At 43.6% G+C, this 19,123-nt stretch overlaps 2 protein-coding genes across 6 annotated transcripts in view; both read left to right on the top strand.

The window, feature by feature from the left end:
* Nucleotides 1–3,463: 3,463 nt before the first annotated feature.
* Nucleotides 3,464–10,966, top strand: ZFAND2A (zinc finger AN1-type containing 2A). 4 transcript variants are annotated; one of them, XR_014213683.1, is made up of 7 exons: nt 3,464–3,616; nt 4,812–4,908; nt 5,915–6,009; nt 6,245–6,376; nt 8,227–8,378; nt 9,198–9,392; nt 10,812–10,966. XR_014213683.1 is itself a non-coding variant. In XM_082199951.1 (7 exons), the coding sequence occupies exons 2-7, from the start codon at nt 4,854–4,856 to the stop codon at nt 10,828–10,830; spliced, it is 522 nt and encodes a 173-aa protein (XP_082056077.1). In that variant the 5' UTR covers nt 3,464–3,616; nt 4,812–4,853; the 3' UTR covers nt 10,831–10,966. The 4 variants fall into 4 exon arrangements, 3 of the variants coding, with proteins under 3 accessions (XP_082056077.1, XP_082056079.1, XP_082056078.1); XM_082199951.1 differs by having other exon boundaries at nt 9,324–9,392; XM_082199952.1 differs by having other exon boundaries at nt 3,488–3,616; nt 4,762–4,908; nt 9,324–9,392.
* Nucleotides 10,967–13,206: 2,240 nt separating this feature from the next.
* CHLSN (cholesin) overlaps nt 13,207–19,123 on the top strand; it is a 140,110-nt gene continuing 134,193 nt past the window's right edge. The window contains exons 1-2 of one of the 2 annotated variants that reach the window (XM_082199939.1): nt 13,207–13,363; nt 16,739–16,898. In XM_082199939.1, coding sequence (XP_082056065.1) covers nt 16,740–16,898 — 159 coding nt within the window. In that variant the 5' untranslated portion in view covers nt 13,207–13,363; nt 16,739. The remainder of the gene's footprint in view (nt 13,364–16,738; nt 16,899–19,123) is intronic. The other variant, XM_082199940.1, reaches the window with a different exon arrangement.

Below are 19,123 nucleotides of genomic sequence, written 5' to 3'. Positions count from 1 at the left end.
AGCGCCTTACAAACAATAAATAACAATGACATGATAGAACATCACCAATACAACACAACCACAATCTATAAAGCACTGTTTAAAAAGCAACAACTAAAAAAATAAGCTCATGCCTGTTATCTGTTTGCTCAATGTGAAGACATGAGTCAGTGTCTTGTGAGCCTGATGTAAGGCCACAGGGAGATCACATGACCCCCGTGCCCTGATTTTACACAGCATCCAGCTTGGTCAGCGTCACTGAACATGCTGTCCTGGTCATGGTGACTTCCTGGCACCAACTAGTTTAACAAAATATTCATAGAAGACTGTGCTTTCAAGGGAAGCTTGCTAACTGCCCAGAAAATGACAACCTAGTCTGCTCTTGAGCTTTTCATACCTTTAACCTCTGCTTAAAAAAACCTTCAAGTAAGGAAAGTCCACCACCTCCAGAGGGAGTCCGTTCCACAGTCGAACATATATTACTGTCAGAAAGTTCTGCCTGAAGTATAGTTGGAATCTCCTTTCCTCTAACTTGAATCCATTGTTCAGGTCTTACCCTCCAGAGCAGGAGAAAACAAACTTCCTCCCTCTTCTATCTGAGAGCCCTTTAAATATTTGTAGATGGCTTTTATATTAGCTCTCTGTCTCCTTTCCCCCCAGGCTAAACATACCCAGCTCCCCCCCCCCAACAGGTCACCCTCCTCTACACATGTTCCAGCTTGTCAACAACCTTCTTAAATTGTATTGCCCAGAACTGAACACAGTATTCCAGGTGTGGTTTGATCAAGGTAGAATAGAGTGGTACTATTACTTCCCTGGATCAGGACACTATACTTGTGTTGATGCAGCCTAGAATAGCAGTAGCTTTTTTTGCTGCTGCATCACACAGTTGGCTCATGTTACGCTTGTGGTCCACTAACACCCCTAGATCCTTTTCACATATACTACTGACAAACCAGGTGTGCCCCTTCTTATATCTGTGCAGCTTGTTATTCCTGCTTAAGTGTAAAACCTTATATTTGTCCCTATTATGATTAATTTTGTTAGTTTGGACCCAGTTGTCCAATCCGTAAAGGTCATATTGATCCCCAATTCTCTTTTCTCCAGCATTAGCTACACTTCCCAGTTTGGTGCCATCTGCAAACTGGAAGATCTCCCCCCCTCCCCCCCATTAGGTAGCTGTGTTGCTCTGATGCAGTGTGTATATATATATATATATATGCTTTCGTAGATTTTCACGGGTACAGGAATGCAGGTTTTGGTGTCTCCTCCGGATGCTGCACCCCCCTGCAATCCCTACACAGATCTGGCTGGCACAAGGCACAAAATCACAGCTCGCCCCTATACACGAAGCCAAGCCAGAGCACAACTAAATGCAGCACAGCCATCTTCTCAGAAAAACTCTTCACAAGCTCAAGAGGTCAAGACACGAAAGCTTTAGCAACTAATCTACACTTAATGACCCACCCAGTGGTATTCAGAATATCACTCATGAAATCACTCAAGATATCCCTCAAGTAATTAAGGAACAAAAGAAGAAAAGGCACACTAATCTAGGAACTTCCTCTCTGCCCAGAACGTTGGAGGCTATACACCACACCCCTCAACAGTATTTATAGGAACTCAAACACCAGATTCTGCTCTGTTCCAGTAACAAGAAGCCGAAAGCACCAGCCTGAAGATGACGAGTGAGACCTCGTCGAAACGTCGCCCAGACACCCCGACTCTTACACGGGAAGACACCCGAAGACACCAAAACCTGCATATATATATATATATATATATATATATATATATATATATATATATATAATTAGAGGCAATTAGAGATCACACTAGACAAGTGTTTCAAAAAGCATGGGGAAAATTCAGAGAATACTTCACAAAACAGCCCTAAAATACATACCTGGACTTGTTTTGATTAATGTATGCAGGAGACTTTGTGGATATTTAAGTTATAATTAGAAAAACCTTAATAATTATTCATAAAGGAAACAATTTATAAGAATAATGAGGCCAGATACAGGATAAAGGAAGTCTTTTATTTGGTGGTTTGTATGGTTGTAAGTTATGCTCACTGTATGTTATGTTCACGTTTAATCAGGGTGGATTTGTGTTTGTGGGGTGGGGGGGGTTATGTTGTAAATAAAATTCCAATAAAAAAAATAATAAAAATTGTCCAGTAGCACCTTAGAGACCAACTAGCGAAAGCTCATACCAAGAACAAACTTAGTTGGTCTCTAAGGTGCTACTGGACAATTATTATTATTTTTAAAAATATATTTCTCCTTCATCTTAAGTTGTTTATAAAGAAGACACTGAACAAAACAGGCCCATGACAACTCTATGGTGTGGCATTCCAGTTGTCCCTTTTTCCAGGATGATGAGGAATCATTACTGGGTTTGGTCAGTCAACCAGCTACAGATCCAAAAGTTACCTCATTCCAACCTACATTTTCCCAGCTTCTCCACCAAAACACCATGGGGAAACTTTGTATAGTTGCACACTTTACGCAGAAGGCGGCCCTTGCACCCTGAGATCAATAGCATTTACTTCCGAGTAGGTGCGCATGTGTGCAAAAGGCATGGATGGGATCAGTGCCGGATTTACGTATACTGTTGTTGTTGTTGTTTAGTAGTTTAGTCGTGTCTGACTTTTCGTGACCCCATGGACCAGAGCACGCCAGGCACTCCTGTCTTCCACTGCCTCCCGTAGTTTGGTCAAACTCATGTTGGCCACTTTGAGAACACTGTCCAACCATCTCGTCCTCTGCCGTCCCCTTCTCCTTGTGCCCTCCATCTTTCCCAACATCAGGGTCTTTCCAATACTTTCCAATATAGCTAAACAAGCTATAGCTTAGGGCCCCTCTCTCTTGGGGCCCCCCAAAAATTAAAAGGAAAAAAACCTGGATGCACATTTCCAAAATATAAGATAAAAAACAAATAACATAAAACCTAAATACAACAACAGTGTTTTGTGTTGTGTAGGCTCCTATGATGTAAGCAATGGGCCCCCAATCATTTTAAGTTAGAGCTTAATAATTATTTCACTATTAATATATTTCTTCTTAATTGTATTCCAGCTCAACAATTACTTTGATAAAATACATATTTTGTTATGTGCAAATGGCTTTGGATACCTATTAGGTCTATAAATTACCATATAGCATATATTCAACACAAAAAAACAGCGACCATTTGTTGTTGACAAAGGACAGCTGGACATATAAAGGGCCCCATGACCTTCAGCTGCTTAGGGCCTCATCCAACCTCAATCCGGCCCTGGATAGGATGCCCAACCACGTCACGCGGATTCCCTAACTCGCGTGGAGGGCTTGAGAAAGCAAGGCTGACTCAGCGCAATTCCCCCATCGCTGCCACGCCGCCCGCGGACAATCAACACTTTCGTGATTCAGCAGAAACCGGGCGGGACGAGCGACGTCTCGATTGGTCGGGTGGTGCAGTGACGTCAAAGCCGGCTGCTTCGGATTGGGGAACCGGGAAGCGGAAGCAGCGAAGCATGATTCAGCATATTGAATCCACCTACATAAAGCTCTGTAGAAGTCGAAACTTAACAACTCTTTTGGAACTTCACTAGAAACGAGAGAAATATAGAGTTTGGGGCATCAGGGAAACGGTAGGTAAAGTGCTGCCGTTGGTCTGTCAGCTGATTTACCCTTTAACTCTTCCTTTATTTTTAAAGAATCTGTTCGTTTCTTCATTCTTCTGTACTGCTGTCATTCTGTGCCTTAAATTATACGAGGCGGGAAGGAGGGATTTTTTTTATCGGTAGGTGAAAAAAATATTCCCATTTCCATGCAGTATCTTAAAACAGCTGGGGTGAAAAGGTGCTTTGCTTTGGATTGTACCAGTTTTTTTCCCCTCTCAGAAATATAAATACTATACAAATCATTGTTAATGCTGTCTTGCTATTAACTGGTTTGTCTAACTTCCTTCTCCAATCCTCTGAAATGGCATAGGCTTAGGAACTGCTCCCTCTGTGCTTATGATGATCTCCACCCCTGCCTCTTCAAATACATTTTATTAAATGTTAATAACTATAAAACAGATTACAGAGAAAATATTTTTATTTTTATTTAGGCGGGAAATAAGCTGTCACAATTGCCAATAAGGAAATGTAAGGTACAGCTATACATGACTTTTTGAGTCAATACAGTTGTACCTCGGGTTAAGTACTTAACTCGTTCTGGAGGTCCGTACTTAACCTGAAACTGTTCTTAATCTAAAGTACCACTTTAGCTAATGGGGCCTCCCACTGCTGCCGTGCTGCCAGAGCCCGATTTGTTCTCATCCTGAAGCAAAGTTCTTAACCCAAGGTACTATTTCTGGGTTAGCGGAGTCTGTAACCTGAAGCGTATGTAACCTAAGGTACCACTGTATTCCGCTTTTTCTTCTGTGTTTTGTGCCTCCCTTGGCACCTGTAATTCAACCCTTTAGATATTGGTGTCTTTGTTCAGCTGGGTGAAAAACTGGTTTTCTCTGATAAAAGTGTCCTAAATGTCAATTAGGCAGTTCTCAAGGGTAAAACGTTCAGCTTGCTTGAAACGCATCCAGGCCGTGGCTGATTGGACGCTTGCTCACACCTCTAGCTCCTTATTCCTATGGAATTAACAGGCACTTCTAACAATGCTACTATGCACCTTGTTTACTTAGATATCATTTAGCCTTGCAAGCATGTCCATAGTGATTTGTCTGAATAGAAGACCCTTCTTATTTGTGGCTCGGAAGATGAACACCTGACTTTATATTGCCTATTTTCAGGCTTCTTGGAAAACCTGATGAATTTAAACCAGTAGAACCTCCTCCTACAGGTAACAAAGAACTCTTTAAGAAAAGCAGGCTGCTTCCTAGAAATGGAATTTCCAGATTTGGGGGAACACTGCTCTGAGAAGACCTGCAAACAGCTAGGTGAGAAACTGCTCAGGGGGGTGTTGATACTGTGTTTGGAGCTTCCCTTAAGGGTAGAGTGCCATGGTATCAGGCAGACAACCAGAGCAGGAAGGATATAAAGAGATATAAAGAGCATGTAATAAATGAGGAGTCTGTATCAGGGATGGGGAAGCTGTGGCCTTCCTGGAGTAAAGCTCCCATTGTTGCTCGCCATTGTCTACAGTGAGAGGAAGTGGGAGCCCAATAACATTTGGAGGGCAGCAAAGTCCCCAGCCTTGGCTTATTTCTCCCCCACTTTTCCAACTTGCCAAGGTGGCTTGCATTGCAAAAAAGCAAATATAACTATATTGCTTGCTTACAGCGTTTCTGTACTGCCAATAACCAATGCCTTTCTGGGCAGTTTACAATAAAACTGGCCACAACAGGTGCTTCAGGGCTTGGATAATCCAGTTTAGAGCTCCTCACATGGTGGAATGGGAAGAACAAAGGCTTGATAACCCCTCCTCCCAGGGGGAGGGGGAGTGACCTAGCTAAGCCTGGCAGAACAGCTTACTCTATGCCCTTAACCCCTTCATGCATTAATTAGACTTGAGTATGTTATAGGGACATGGGTGGCACTGTGGGTTAAACCACAGAGCCTAGGACTTGCCTATCAGAAGGTCGGCAGTTCGAATCCCCACAACAGGGTGAGCTCCCGTTGCTCGGTCCCTGCTTCTGCCAGCCTAGCAGTTCAAAAGCACGTCAAAGTGCAAGTAGATAAATAGGTACCACTCCGGCGGGAAGGTAAACGGTGTTTCCGTGCGCTGCTCTGGTTCGCCAGAAGCGGCTTAGTCATGGTGGCCACATGACCTGGAAGCTGTACGCCGGCTCCCTCGGCCAATAAAGCGAGATGAGCGCCGCAACCCCAGTCGGCCACCACTGGACCTAATAGTCAGGGGTCCCTTTACCTTTTATGTTGGTTATATGTGACTCCTCATTCCACATTTTCCTTGAACTAGGTGTGTTTTCTCTCTTTTCCTTGTAGACTTTCTACCTCTGAAATGCGATGCATGCGGTGAGGTCTTCTGCAAAGGCCACTTTGCGTATAATCGGCACAAGTGTTCCTCTGCATACCAGAAGGTAATGTAAACTGCAGAAAGGGTGAAACGACTAGTGTGTGTGACATGAAGAACAGCGCTGCAAAACTGAATAGCTGGCATTTTTTGAAAAGAAGTAGCTGTAGATAACAACACACGTGCTGTTCATAGGACCAAAGCAGGGATGGGGTTGTGCATGATGGAATGCAGACTTTGCTCCTTAACACACCCGAGTTCTGCAGCCGTATTTCCTCGCTAATATCCAGTTGCTTTTTCAGGATGTGCAAGTTCCAGTCTGTCCTCTCTGTAACACTCCCATCCCAGTAAAGAAGGGAGAGGTGCCGGATGCTGCTGTTAGTGCCCACATGGACAGAAACTGCAGACGTGATTCTGCTCAGCAGAAGCAAAAGGTTAGGACCTTTTCCCAGAGCTATACTGGATGTACACAGCAGTTCAAAATGAGGTCCCTGCTCTGTATCCCGTTTATCTTTAATCAGGAGATGCTCAAACACTTTCCTAGCTGGCAACCCAACTTTGGGGAGGACACAAAGTTCCTCTTTGAAGGCCCCTAAGAATTTCGAAGAAAACAGCTATATTTAAGTTGTTTCATAAAAGTTATACTGTAAGCTCTTCACTGGATCAAGAGTGCTTTTGGCTGGCTGGGAAGTGTTCTTAACTGTGATACCTCTCGTTTGCCTGACTATTATTGTTTATTAATTTTGTATACTACCCTTCGTTTGTAGATCTCGGGGAGGTTCAATACATAAAATTATAATATAAAAAACACAAAATACCTATAATAAAAACAACAGCAACAACAAAAAATAACCCCTCTCCCAGAAACACATGTTAAAGGCCATAGGTTATTTAATCAGCCAAAGGCCTTATTGAAGGAAAACATCTTGGTTGTCGAATGTATTCTGTTCCGGAAGCCCTTTTGGCTTCTGAAACGTTTGACAACCGAAGCATGGCTTCTGATTGGTTGCAAGAGCTTCTTGCACTGTATTCTAACTTGTATTTTAATCAACTGTTTGGTTGTGTTTTTAATGTTTTTACTCTATTTATATTTGGGGTTAGCCGCCCTGAGCCCGGTCTTGGCCAGGGAGGGTGGAGTATAAATAAAATTTTATTTTTATTATTATTATTATTCAAGCGGAAGCCACATCGGACGTTCGGCTTCCGAAAAACGTTTGAAAACCGGAGCATTTACTTCCGGGTTTTTGGCGTTCGGGAACCGAAATGTTCCAAAACGGAGCCGAGGTTTGACTGTATAATGAAGACGTCACACGAATCTCCCTGAGGAGAGTATTCCACAAATAGGGAAGCACTGCAGAAAAGGCTGGTTTTTGTGTTGTCATCCTCCAGCCCTCTCATGGAGGAGACACATGAAGAAGGCCCTCAGAGGATGATCATTGGGACCAGATAGGTTCATATTGGGAGAGTCGGTCCTTGAGGTATTGTGGTCCTGAACCATTTAAATATCTATAGATCAAAATCAGCACTTTGAATTGGGTCTGGAAACTTAATTGGCAGCCGGTGTGGTCAGGCTAGGAATGGTGTAATATTTTCAAGCTGTCTTCTGGTGAGCAACCTAACCCCCAAATTCTACATCAGCTGTGATTTGTATGAGGAGAGACAGGTATTGTGGTCCTAAGCCTTTTGGTGTGTGTGCAAAATTCCTTTTTGTGTGGCTGGAATGTAGCTTACGTAAAGATAAAAGTTGCATCCCTTGACCTGCCCACCACTGGGTGTGTGGCTCCTGGAAGCCTGCCCTCAAGGGAATGTGGCCCTGGAGCTGAAAAAGGTTCCCTTCCATTGCACTACAGGGAAGCCAGAATCTCTTATTGGATTTAGTCTTAGCAACACAGTCCTAGACCAGTTACAGATAGGTAGCCGTGTTGGTCTGCCATAGTCAAAATAAAAAAATTCCTTCCAGTAGCACCTTAAAGACCAACTAAGTTAGTTCTTGGTATGAGCTTTCGTGTGCATGCACACTTCTTCAGATACACTGAAGAAGTGTGCATGCACACGAAAGCTCATACCAAGAACTAACTTAGTTGGTCTTTAAGGTGCTACTGGAAGGAATTTTTTTATTTAGTCCTAGACCAGTTCACCCAAGTCCCTCTTAGCTAAATGGAGTTTGCTCCCAGGTGAGCATGCCATGGGATTGCAACCATTAAAATGGTAGGCAGTTGTGGAATCTTTGTGAGACGGTCAACTTTCCTGGTCCAGTTGTAACCCGACTTCCTTCTTAATCTAGATCTTCACAAACAAGTGCTTCCAGCCAGGCTGCAAAAAGAGGGAGATGATGAAGCTGGTTTGCGACCAGTGTCAGGGGAACTTCTGTCTGAAACACCGACATCCTCTGGACCATGCCTGCAAAGGACAAGCCCGGGCCATTTCCAAGGCTGGGTAAGGCTAGAACCAGGGGCGTTGGGGGAGGGGTTCCACCCTGGGTGTCACCCGACAGGGGCAAAAAAATAGTGGGTGGCACTCACCACGGGACCTACAGCACGCCTGAGCCACGCGTCTCGGGCACCCGCTGGCTCCGCGCTGTCCACCCGCTGCCTCCCTCCCAGCTGTAGGTCGGCTGAGGCCCCACGGCGCACCCCATCCCTATGGGTGCCGTGCACCCTGTGCCGTCCCTACGGGTGGTTCACCCTGCCCCTATGGGCGCACCGCCCTAGACGACTGAGAGGCTTCCTCCGTTGCTGGCTAGAACTTCTCTGCTGGCTCAAGAAGCTGCCTGCAGAAAATATTAAATGTTTTAAATCCTCTTGAGGGTTTTAAAGCCAGTATAGCCTTGTGAACTTCTGAGGCCTTCTGCAAGCCAGCTCCCATGCATACATCATTTTATTTGTATGCTGTCTTGCCAAAGGCTTGCGTAAGTCTAATGTGATCAATAGACAGCAGTGTGGACTTAGATCTTAAAACCTGTACAGTGGACCCTCGAGATACGAATGTAACTCGTTCCAGGGGTCCGTACGTACCCCGAAATTCTGCAAGTAGAGGTGCCGCTTCTGCGCACGTGCGTGGTGTGATAGAACGCTTCTGCGCATGTGAGCGTGGCAAAACCCAGAGGAATACACTTCTGGGTTTGCCGCGTTTGCAACCTGAAAGTTATGTTACCCGAAGGTAATGTAATCTGCAGATCCACAGTATTGGTCTTTCTGAATAATGTCAGCTTTCCCCCCCTTCTTCTCCTGTGGCAAAATGTCCTGTCCCCCGCAGGCAAAGAGACCTTTGCCTTGTGCAGTGAGGCTTCCTGAGTGATGGAAGGGGTAATCCTGCACAAACCCAGAAGTGGCACAGCTGGCAGGTGCATGCAGAATGCTGAATGTGGCTGTTCCCTTGCAGATGTGCTGCTCTGATGAGATCGCTGGAATCAAACAAGATGTCTCTCAACCACCGGGTTCTGCAGAACAGGTAAATAACAACAGAGTAGCCCCAGCCACTCTGGGCGGCTTCCATCAAAGTATTTAAAACACACACACAAAAGAAAACCGCAAACATTAAAAACCTCCCTGAACAGGACTACCTTCAGGTGTCTTCTAAAAGTCATGTTTATTTCCTTGACATCTGATGGGAGGGCGTTCCACAAGGTGGGTACCACTACTAAGAAGGCCCTCTGCCTGGTTCCCTGTAACCTCACTTCTTGCAGGGAGGGAACTGCCAGAAGGCCCTCGGAGCTGGAGCTCAGTGTCTGGGCTGAACGATGAGGGTGGAGACGCTCCTTCAGGATTGAGGCTGATTAGGGCTTTAAAGGTCAGCACCAACATTTTGAATTGTGCTCAGAAGCATACTGGGAGCCAGTGTAGATCTTTTAGGACCGGTGTTATACGGCCCTGGCAGCCACTCCCATTCACCAGTCTGGCAGCCACATTCTGGATTAAATGGGGCTGGCGTGCTTCTCCAAAGTCTGTTGAACCTAATAACTGGAGCAGAATCTCACCTGACATGTACCACAGAAGTGGGCAGACCCAGACTTGTAGCATCAACTTCATTTTGCACTTGGACTTTTGAGGGCCACTAGCTATACGGCTTGGGCCGAGGCTACCTGAAAGAGTGTATCTTAGTGGGAGAACGTATGCCTACTAGTCCCAGAGCTGGTGTGCTGAGTGGATCTTGCCTGGGAAGCAAGGCTGAGAGCTTAAAAGCTCTTTTCTCGCCAGGTCTGCTTGGGGCTATGCAGTGCAAAAAAATAGCTTTTAAGCACTCAGCCTTGCTTCTTGGCAAGGCCCAGTCAGTACACTGGCTTTGGGAGTGTACAGGGTGCTTTCGCGAGACTATCCAACTTCCCGCAAGATCTTGTTGAGAGCTTCCCAACCTTGCCCATATATAAAGAAATACTGCAAATTAGAAGTACAGGTGAAACTCGAAAAATTAGAATATCGTGGAAAAGTTCATTTATTTCAGTAATTCAACTTAAAAGGTGAAACTAATATATGAGATTGACTCATGACATGCAAAGCGAGATGTGCTTCTACACAATCTTGCTTGATTTGCAATCCTTGTTTTGATGAGTTCATTGAATATTCTAATTTTCTGAGATTGTTAATTTGGGGTTTTCATCAGCTGTACGCCATGATCATCATAATTATAACAAAGAAAGGCTTGACATATCTCGCTTGGCATGTCATGAGTCGATCTCATATATTAGTTTCACCTGTTAATTTGAATTACTGAAATCAATGAACTTTTCCACGATATTCTAATTTTTCGAGTTTCACCTGTACGTAAGATGTGGGCGTACTACAAAGGTAGAGACATGTCTTCTGAGAAATGGGTGGTTCTTCGTTAGCTGCAGCTTGTTGCTAACTAATTGCTTGTTGTTGTTTTTTTCAGCTGCAAAGCAAAAAGCTGAAGTTTTCACAGCTTGGGTCCCAAACTGCCTTGTCCTGTTGACTGCTGTACAGATTTAGCTCTTAAAACTTCTGCATATTTTCTATATTAATTTTATATGTCTATTTCTTCAATAAAAACCGATGTCTTTACAAATAGAGGTGCTTCTCTGGTAGTTCAGTCAATGGAAAACCTGAAACCAAGTCCTATACTTGTTGGATAATTCTCTCAAGAAGCAAGGAGGAGATTTGTTGCATTGCCCCAAGTTTAATGGCTTGCAAGTACGATGCCTTGAGCCATCCAGCATTTGCCAATCTGGTGGCCTTCATATATTTTGGCGTCCAGTTCCCATCAGTGCCAGCCAGCATGGCCAACAGTTAGGGATGGTGGAAGTTGCAGTCCAAAATACCTAGAGGTACCAGTTTGGCAAAAGCTGCTTTGATAAATGAAGCCAAGTCCTGTGTTCATCCTTCTCTTCTCTTCTTCCCTGCCATGCCCCACCCCAAATCCCTCCTCACTAGAGAGGAGGAAGACCTTTCCAAAAACGAAATACTAAAATGATCCTACCCGTAAAATGCTTCATTTCCCCCCCCCCTTTGTTAGAGGGAAATGTTATTTATTTCATAAAATTTATACCCCGTTTGATTGTAAGAACAAATGAACCTCAAAGCAGGTTGCAAAAAAGATAAAACAATAAATCACCGATAAGAAAAATGAGCAATTTAGAACTTTCAAAAAGTAAAAATAACAATCAACTAAAAACGTCAAAACTTGCACCGGCTTTCTCTAAACATTATCTCTGGCTTGCCTAAACACTATCTTTAGCACGTGCCAAAAGGGGTACAGTGAAAGCGGCTGCCAGAGTTCAATAGTGTTATCAAGAACATGGAGGCCTAAATTTTTCAAATGTGAGATTATGGCTTTAAATTTGGGCAGTGTCCCTGCGAAACATGTGAAAGTCTTGGATGCAATATCAGATCCAGCCACAGGGTGTCACAGCTGAGAGGTTTGTTGTGTGCTCTGTCAAGTCTTATTCCTGCCTTTAAAAGGAAGGAATGTAATTTTGTGCGCCTTGTAAATATTCCAGCAGATGCATTTCTTTCGAGAGCAAAATGTGGAAATGATCCCTCTGACAGCTGACCAAAGGGAGTCATGGCTCTTCCTCTGTACTGGTCACCATATTCTTCTCCCACTAATAATACCTCAATGATTTCTTAATCATTGAGAGACAGTGTAGTGTAGTGGTTAAAGTGTCGGACTAGGACCTGGGAGAGCAGGGTTCAAATCCCCACTCGGCCATGAAGGTCACTGGGTGGCCTTGGAAGCCAGTCACTGCCTCTCAGCCCAGCCTCCTTCACAGGGATGACAGTTTCTGGGAGCCACAGGTGAGAGCCAAGTGCAGGATAGGAACCAAAGGTGGACAAACTACCCCAGAAGGAGCATGATGTACCAGAGGGGATGTACTCATCCCCTATAAATAAGAATCACTCAATTTCACTCAAATATAATAGGGAAAACACATTATTCCCTGACCTGAAGAATCACATTTAGGGCAGAAAATGCTTATTTTCCCCGCTGCTCTATAATACTAGTTAGTATTAAGAACAGACTGACAACACCTCACTCCCCACTATTGTTTTACTGTATTTTTAAATCTATTGCAAGCCACCTTGATAGCTCCAGTTCATGGGTAGGCAAACTAAGGCCCGAGGGCTGGATCCGGCCCAATCGCCTGCGGACGGTCCGGGAATCAGCGTGTTTTTACATGAGTAGAATGTGTCCTTTTTTAAAAAAATGCATCCCTGAGTTGTTTGTGGGGCATAGGAATTCGTTCATATATTTTTTTCAAAATATAGTCCAGCCCACCACAAGGTCTGAGGGACAGTGGACGGGCCCCCTGCTGAAAAAGTTTGCTGACCCCTGTGCTTGACTGATCACTGTGGCAGAATACCACAAAGTTAATGCTTTCACTGAAAACAATTGCACTGGCTCCCAAAATTTGCTGGGCTACTTAAAAAAAAAATAAAAATTAAGCGGCTACTAAACTGAATAAACAATCACAATCATAATCTACTTCTCCCTGGGTGTGGTCTGAATTGGAGCCTGCCCCAGTTTTGCGCATCTCCCTGTGGCGTGGTAGTGCGCTGCACCAGCCAAGAGAGAAAGCCACGTGGACGCAACGGCGAACGCAGACGTCACGCGCACTAGACGAGGCGGCGGCGTAGCGGGTGGGGCGGGAGGAGAAGAAGAGCGACGGCCTTTGAGCCCAATAGGAAGGGAGAAACCCAGGGCTCGCGCATTCTTCACGTGCTTGCTCCAAGCCCCGCCCCGCCTTCCCCCCCCCAGGGCGCGACGGAGAAGGAGGGCCTGGGTTCCGCAGCATTCGATTTTGATTAGCTCCGCTGCTTGATTGGAACCCGGAGGGTCCAATGCGGGCGAGCGCGTGGCCTCCGGGCACCCAATGGGAGCGCCGGGGCGGTCTGAGGCGCTGGGTTGAAACGTGCGCGAGGAAGCGCGTGAGCGGCCGCAGCTGAGGAGGCGGGCTTGAGAGTGAGGTGGGTGGCGTGAGAGGGAGGCGGCCGCCTCTGAGGGGACCGGGGCGGGTGTGGGTGTCGCGGTTTAGGGTTCCTGTGGGGGTAGAGAAAGGTCCCTACCCCACCCCGACCAGAAGGGCGCCGGCGAGGGGGTGGCGCGCAACACGTGCCTGTGTGAGGGAAAGACTCTTCCCCCTCACTTTCCTCACGAGCGCCTTCATTTCCCCCCCCCCAACCGGACTCACAACAGACCTGTGAGGGAGGCCAGGCTGAGAAAGAGAGTGGCTGGCCGCCGACTCTCAACCCCCCCCCCCCAGTTTAGACTCACAACAGACCTGTGAGGGAGGCCAGGCTGAGAAAGAGAGTGGCTGGCCGCCGACTGTCAAACCCCCCCCCCCCCCAGTTTAGACTCACGACAGGCCTGTGAGGGAGGCCAGGCTGAGAGGGAAGGGTGTCTGGTCTCCCCGCTCCAATTTTAGCCTCACCACAGGCGCCATAGGTAGGCCAGGCTGAGGGGAAATAATAATAATAGTAATGATAATAAATTTTATTTATATCCCGCCCTCCCAAGCCGAAGCCGGGCTCAGGGCGGCTAACAACAATAAAATAGTGCAACATTCTAAAAACATTTCATTATAAAAATTAATTAAAATTAAATTGATGGCAACCATAAGCTTAAGCATTAAAAACGTTCTCTGTACGGTTTTGCGTGAATTACGTTTAGGTATTGCCCTTGCCAACGTCTGGCAAAGCTGCTTTTCACCCATGAAAGCTTATATTGTAATAAATTTATTGTAAACTCTCACTTTTTCTTATCACAGGGTAATGTAGTTGCTCCTCTTGAGGTTACTCAGGCCACCTGAGGAGTATGAAGCCTTGCAGAGGTTAAGACCTATTGTAAACATTTCTATACGGCCAAAGAAAAAGGAATAAGGGTGGGAAACAAAATAATCACTTAAATTACATCACTAGCAGCAAAGTTTATATGTCAATAATCAAATTAATGCGCAATCAACTTTACTGGATCACACATCAGTGAACGCCTGAGAGAACAAACGTGTTTTAAGCTGGTGTTTAAAATCCAGTACTTTTAAGTGCCTGTTTAAATACTTGCTGAACGTGAAAAACAAAAGAGGTACCCCATGTTCTCTTAGTTTGGTACATTAACCATGGTACACATAACACCTGCCAACTCAGGGTAGCCATAGGTGCATATGGTGACATAGATCCTAATCCATGAAAGCTTAAACTACAATAAATCTCTTAGTCTTTGTAGTAGAGTAGTCTATGTGGTACCCTCCAGATGTGAACTGCAACTCACATCAGCCCCAGCCATCATAGTCAGTGGTCAGGGATGATGTGAGTTGTCCAGAATATCTAGAGATCAGGTTGGCTGAACCTGTTTTTAGGTGTCCAAAATAATGTTTTCCAGATGTAGCCTGTACTTGTTGCATCAGAAACAAAAGAGTCTTATGTCACCTTGAAAGACTGCTGTAAGCTTTCACAGACTAGAGTCCATCAAATGTTGTAGACTGAGACAGCTAATATTGTGGAGGATCTAATGTATGCACATCCCTACTTTAGAAGGAGGGGGTGCTATGCAACATTTCACAGAGGAAAATAGAAACACCTTGAGGGGCAGCTATGTTAAAATGGCCACAACAAAAACAATGGGACAGCCTTGTGTCTCAAAGATTACATGTTCTATTCTGCCTCTCTGTGTCAGAAAGTATTTGCTTTTTAATTAATGCTGTATCCTGACAAGATATGACTTTTCATGAGGTGGATTATATTTCCAATGAAGGTTGGAGCCTATTGTCTGCAAAAGTGACTGATCACAGTATCCATTATAGTCAAAAGCAGATAGGGCATTTCCTTGAAATGTTCTAGGTTGTTTCTAGAATCAAGTAGGATACCTTTTGATTTAAAACACCTGTTACTGCTAGGCCACATATAGGTTTCTAGGATTTATGTACAGTACACTTTTACAAGAGGCTTGAAGTTAATTCAGGCAGAGGATATTTTGTCTAAAACCCAAATGTCTATATATTTGTCCACATTATCTAGTGTAGTATGCTGTCTTCAGAGTACTACTCTCTGCCATCTGTTCTTGTGGAGCAAAGGAACAACAAACTAATCTAGATGCCTCTAGCAATTGCACTGTATACCACATTATAGGGGAAATTAATCCCCAGCTCACTCTCAATTTGCCTGGAGGACAATTAATTCCTGTTTTCAAATGCGGCGATTAATCACTTGTATGGAAGTAAAGTCTGTCCACCAAATCTTTCCAAGAGAATTTTTAATAGCTCTCTGAGGCAATCCTTACCCCCATTAGAGTTGCCAGATTAATTACAGAACTAGGCTTTCGTAGTTACATGGGGGGGGGGATGGGTGGAGCCTAGAAAACAGGGAGTTTGGCACCCTGTTGTATTTTTAGCTAGGAACCAACTCTTCCCTTTTTTCTTGTGGTTCCTGTAGGACTGTGAAAAAGTGAACATACTTGTATGTTGATCATTGCAACTATGGACGCAGCGTGGCCATATATTGAGGCCCGGTATATATTTTTTCTGGAGTTAAATATAATATTCATACAATGTGATAGTATATTTAGCTCATGCAGATATAAGAATGTAGTTCAGGTTGTAATTTGGTAATCCATGTACTTAACTATGTAATGCACTTATTAATAGTTGAGATTATGTATAAAAAGTCAAAACAAAAAGTTGTACATTTATTTACTTAACAGTAGTTTTTATACTAAAAGATGACTTGCCCACCACTACCAAGTTGCAGGGGAGTGTTAGTTGTGTTCTATCACACTCGCTTGATGTTCGGGTAATGCTAATGACCAGTCTGAACTGAGTACTTGGCCTAGGCCCTAGAACAGGCATAGGCAACCTCGGGCCGCCAGAAGTTTTGGGACTACAACTCCCATGATCCCTAGCTAACAGGACTAGTGGCCAGGGATGATGAGAATTGTAGTCCGAAAACATCTGGTGGGCCGAGGTTGCCTATGCCTGCCCTAGAAGAACCCAGCTCAACACACAGGACTTCCATGCAGCCTTAAGGGTTCCACATCAGATGAGACAATGGAGAAAGAGTTCCCCTAAACCAGCCTTTCTCAATCTGTGGGTCCCCAGATGTTGTTGAACTACAACTCCCATCACCCCTAGCTAGCAAGGCCAGAGCTCAGGGATGATGGGAGTTATAGTCCAACAACATCTGGGGAAACGCAGGACACTTTAAAACTACTTGCTTTCATGACAGGAGCTTTGTGAAAAACATTTGTATGTCTTGCTAAATTTTCAAGAAATAAATCATTGATGGTGGTTCTTATGTACAATGAAATGACACATAGATTGTTTAACAAAAAATGCACATTTCAATTGTTAGAATGGCAAAGAAAAGAAAAGCTACCGACATGAAGACAGAAAAGAAAAAGGAAGAAATGAAGCATCACTTGGCAGAAAAGAAAAAGGAAAAAATGAAGCATCTCATATCAGAAAAGGAGCAACAGGTTGATGAACCTAAGTTGAAAAAACAGAATCTGGAGGTGGGTGAACAAGTATGAGTTTGTTGAACTTGCATATTTTCGTATTTGCAGGAGAAGATGCACATCTTGACACTGGAAAATATTTGCAAAATGATAACTTTATTGGGATAAGTGCCATGCAAAGCATGTTATCAGTTTTGGAAATAAATGTTTTCTTGTTGTGATGCACTGAATGAATAAAAGTAGGCAAGGAAAGAAACCAACTAGCTTTAAAAATCTTATATCTTGACCTCAAGCATGTACCTAGGCGCCTACAAAATGTGTGCACACAGTTCTGTAGTTAGGTAGTAACTACTATCAAGTCAAATTTCTAAATATATTGTGATACTTCATCCTCACAGATGCAAATATGTGTAGGGGCAAAAATACATAGACACGTGTAAAAATGCACATGTGCAGGATTTGCATCAACACACAGATTCTGAGTGAGGGTAAATATAGTAAAATATACATGTAGGCAATGTTACTTAAGTTCTACAGTGTGTATGTACACATTTCTCATAAGTGTAAATAAAATCCTACATGTGACATGCTTGAAATCTGAGGGAAGTTGGGAGTCTGTTGCCATTTGCTGTCCAGACACTATTGGAACAGCTCACACTTGAAGAAAATGGGTGGAAGATGGTTGACTCTCCTCAAGTGTTTTCTGCACTGTCTATAATAAAGTTATTTATATTCACCTTTTCAGCTCCAAATTTTGCTGTTTTTGTTCACTGAGTAATTTGGTGATGTCTCAGAAAGGAAAAGTGGAAGGAATACTCTTACCACACATCAGATGGTATAGTGCACATCTGTTTACCTAAAATAAAATGTGTATGCATTAAAAATGTAAGATGTGAAGCAGCCCTAAGATGCTGCCCTTTGTTCCATAATCTGTCCCTTGTTATCAGGACCTGACTACCCATCCCAATGTTCCTGCTGAGACGAGAGGAAATTCTTCATATGCCCCCTACTTCCCAGCTCTGTAGGCTGTGTCATTTGCTAAACAGAAGAGGCCAAGAGGTTGCTTGATATTGGCATGTTGTTTACAGCAAGGTTATATGCTGTGTAGTGGTAGCAGTTTTGAAAAGTGCCAGTATATTACAACTAGAGTATAAGATTAGTTAGAGAGAATGGTGGTTATATAGCTGAAATTCTTGGTTGTCATTGAGGAAACGAGGTTTGCTCTTTGGTTTCTATAAATGATGTTTTTGATTGATTGGCAAAAAGTCAACATTACTATTTAATTTTAAAGTTGGGAAATGCATTGCTATATGGTTCATTTTTGATGGGGAAAGATATTTCACTGATTCATTAGGTTGCTGCATATAGCTGTGATTTACACAGCTTTTCTGTCCTCACATTTCCAATCTCCAAAGTGTAAAATGCAAATTTCTAATTGATTTCGGTGCAGAGCTGTTTAAAAGCAAGCTGAAATATTTCGTAAGTGAAGAAGTTCAATATTATGTTGACCATACTTTTAATGAAATTTGTTCCAACAAAAATTTTGCTCAAATAAGACTAGTACATTTGCCTGTAAGACATGTTGACCTTTCAGAGCAATCTTTCTTTATTGATTTTTCATCTATTCATTTCCTTCCTTTTACATTAAATAGCAACAAGCAACTTAAGTACTTTGCTAAGCATTAGTATGAATGGCTTTAGAGGCCACATTGGGTTGAGGTAAATAATGATCCCGATCTTGTAACAATGCTTAAGAGATAAGGAGTTGGTTGTGGGGCCATGTGTTCCCTTCCGCCTTGAGCACAATTTCTCCTGCCTTTTCCTTGCTAGCCTGAACTGTGAGTGTTACATCAGCACTGCCACTGTCTAGCTGAAAGCAAGTTAACCAAAGTTCGCTAATCAGTTGCAAATTCTGACTAAAAGGGAACCTTAGTTGCTGATAACAGAGTTAAAATATGTCTGTTATAGGTAGTTGGAGAGGGGGTGCTTGTATACCTTCACACAAAACTAATATTTCATGCAATTGTAGAGAAATATCAGCCATGTCTCATTTTTTAAAAACCATAGTAAGAGGCACTTAAGTGTTGTGGTAGGAGTTATAATTGCTGCCAGTCTCATCCCTTATTGAGTCAGATTACGGGGGGGGGGGGATTGATGGTTGACTGCAGCTTGTTATTAAAAGGTTTGCATTATTTTTCATCAACAGAAGTTGATCTACCAAACATAATTGCATTGCATAAAGATGTGTCTTGATTTGCAGCACCAGCATGGCAGTTGCTTTC

The sequence above is a fragment of the Podarcis vaucheri genome (assembly GCF_965113315.1).
Source record: "Podarcis vaucheri genome assembly, chromosome: 14".
In the NCBI taxonomy this organism is placed as follows: domain Eukaryota; kingdom Metazoa; phylum Chordata; class Lepidosauria; order Squamata; family Lacertidae; genus Podarcis; species Podarcis vaucheri.
The sequence above is the reverse complement of the archived record's forward strand: the minus strand, read 5'-3'. Positions and strand labels throughout refer to the sequence as shown.

Coding starts and splice junctions, on each gene's coding strand:
- ZFAND2A (XM_082199951.1), top strand. CDS start 4,854: ATGGAATTTCCAGATTTGGGGGAACACTGCTCTGAGAAGACCTGCAAA. Junction 4,909..5,914: donor GAAGACCTGCAAACAGCTAG/GTGAGAAACTGC, acceptor TTTTCCTTGTAG/ACTTTCTACCTCTGAAATGC. Junction 6,377..8,226: donor CTGCTCAGCAGAAGCAAAAG/GTTAGGACCTTT, acceptor TTCTTAATCTAG/ATCTTCACAAACAAGTGCTT.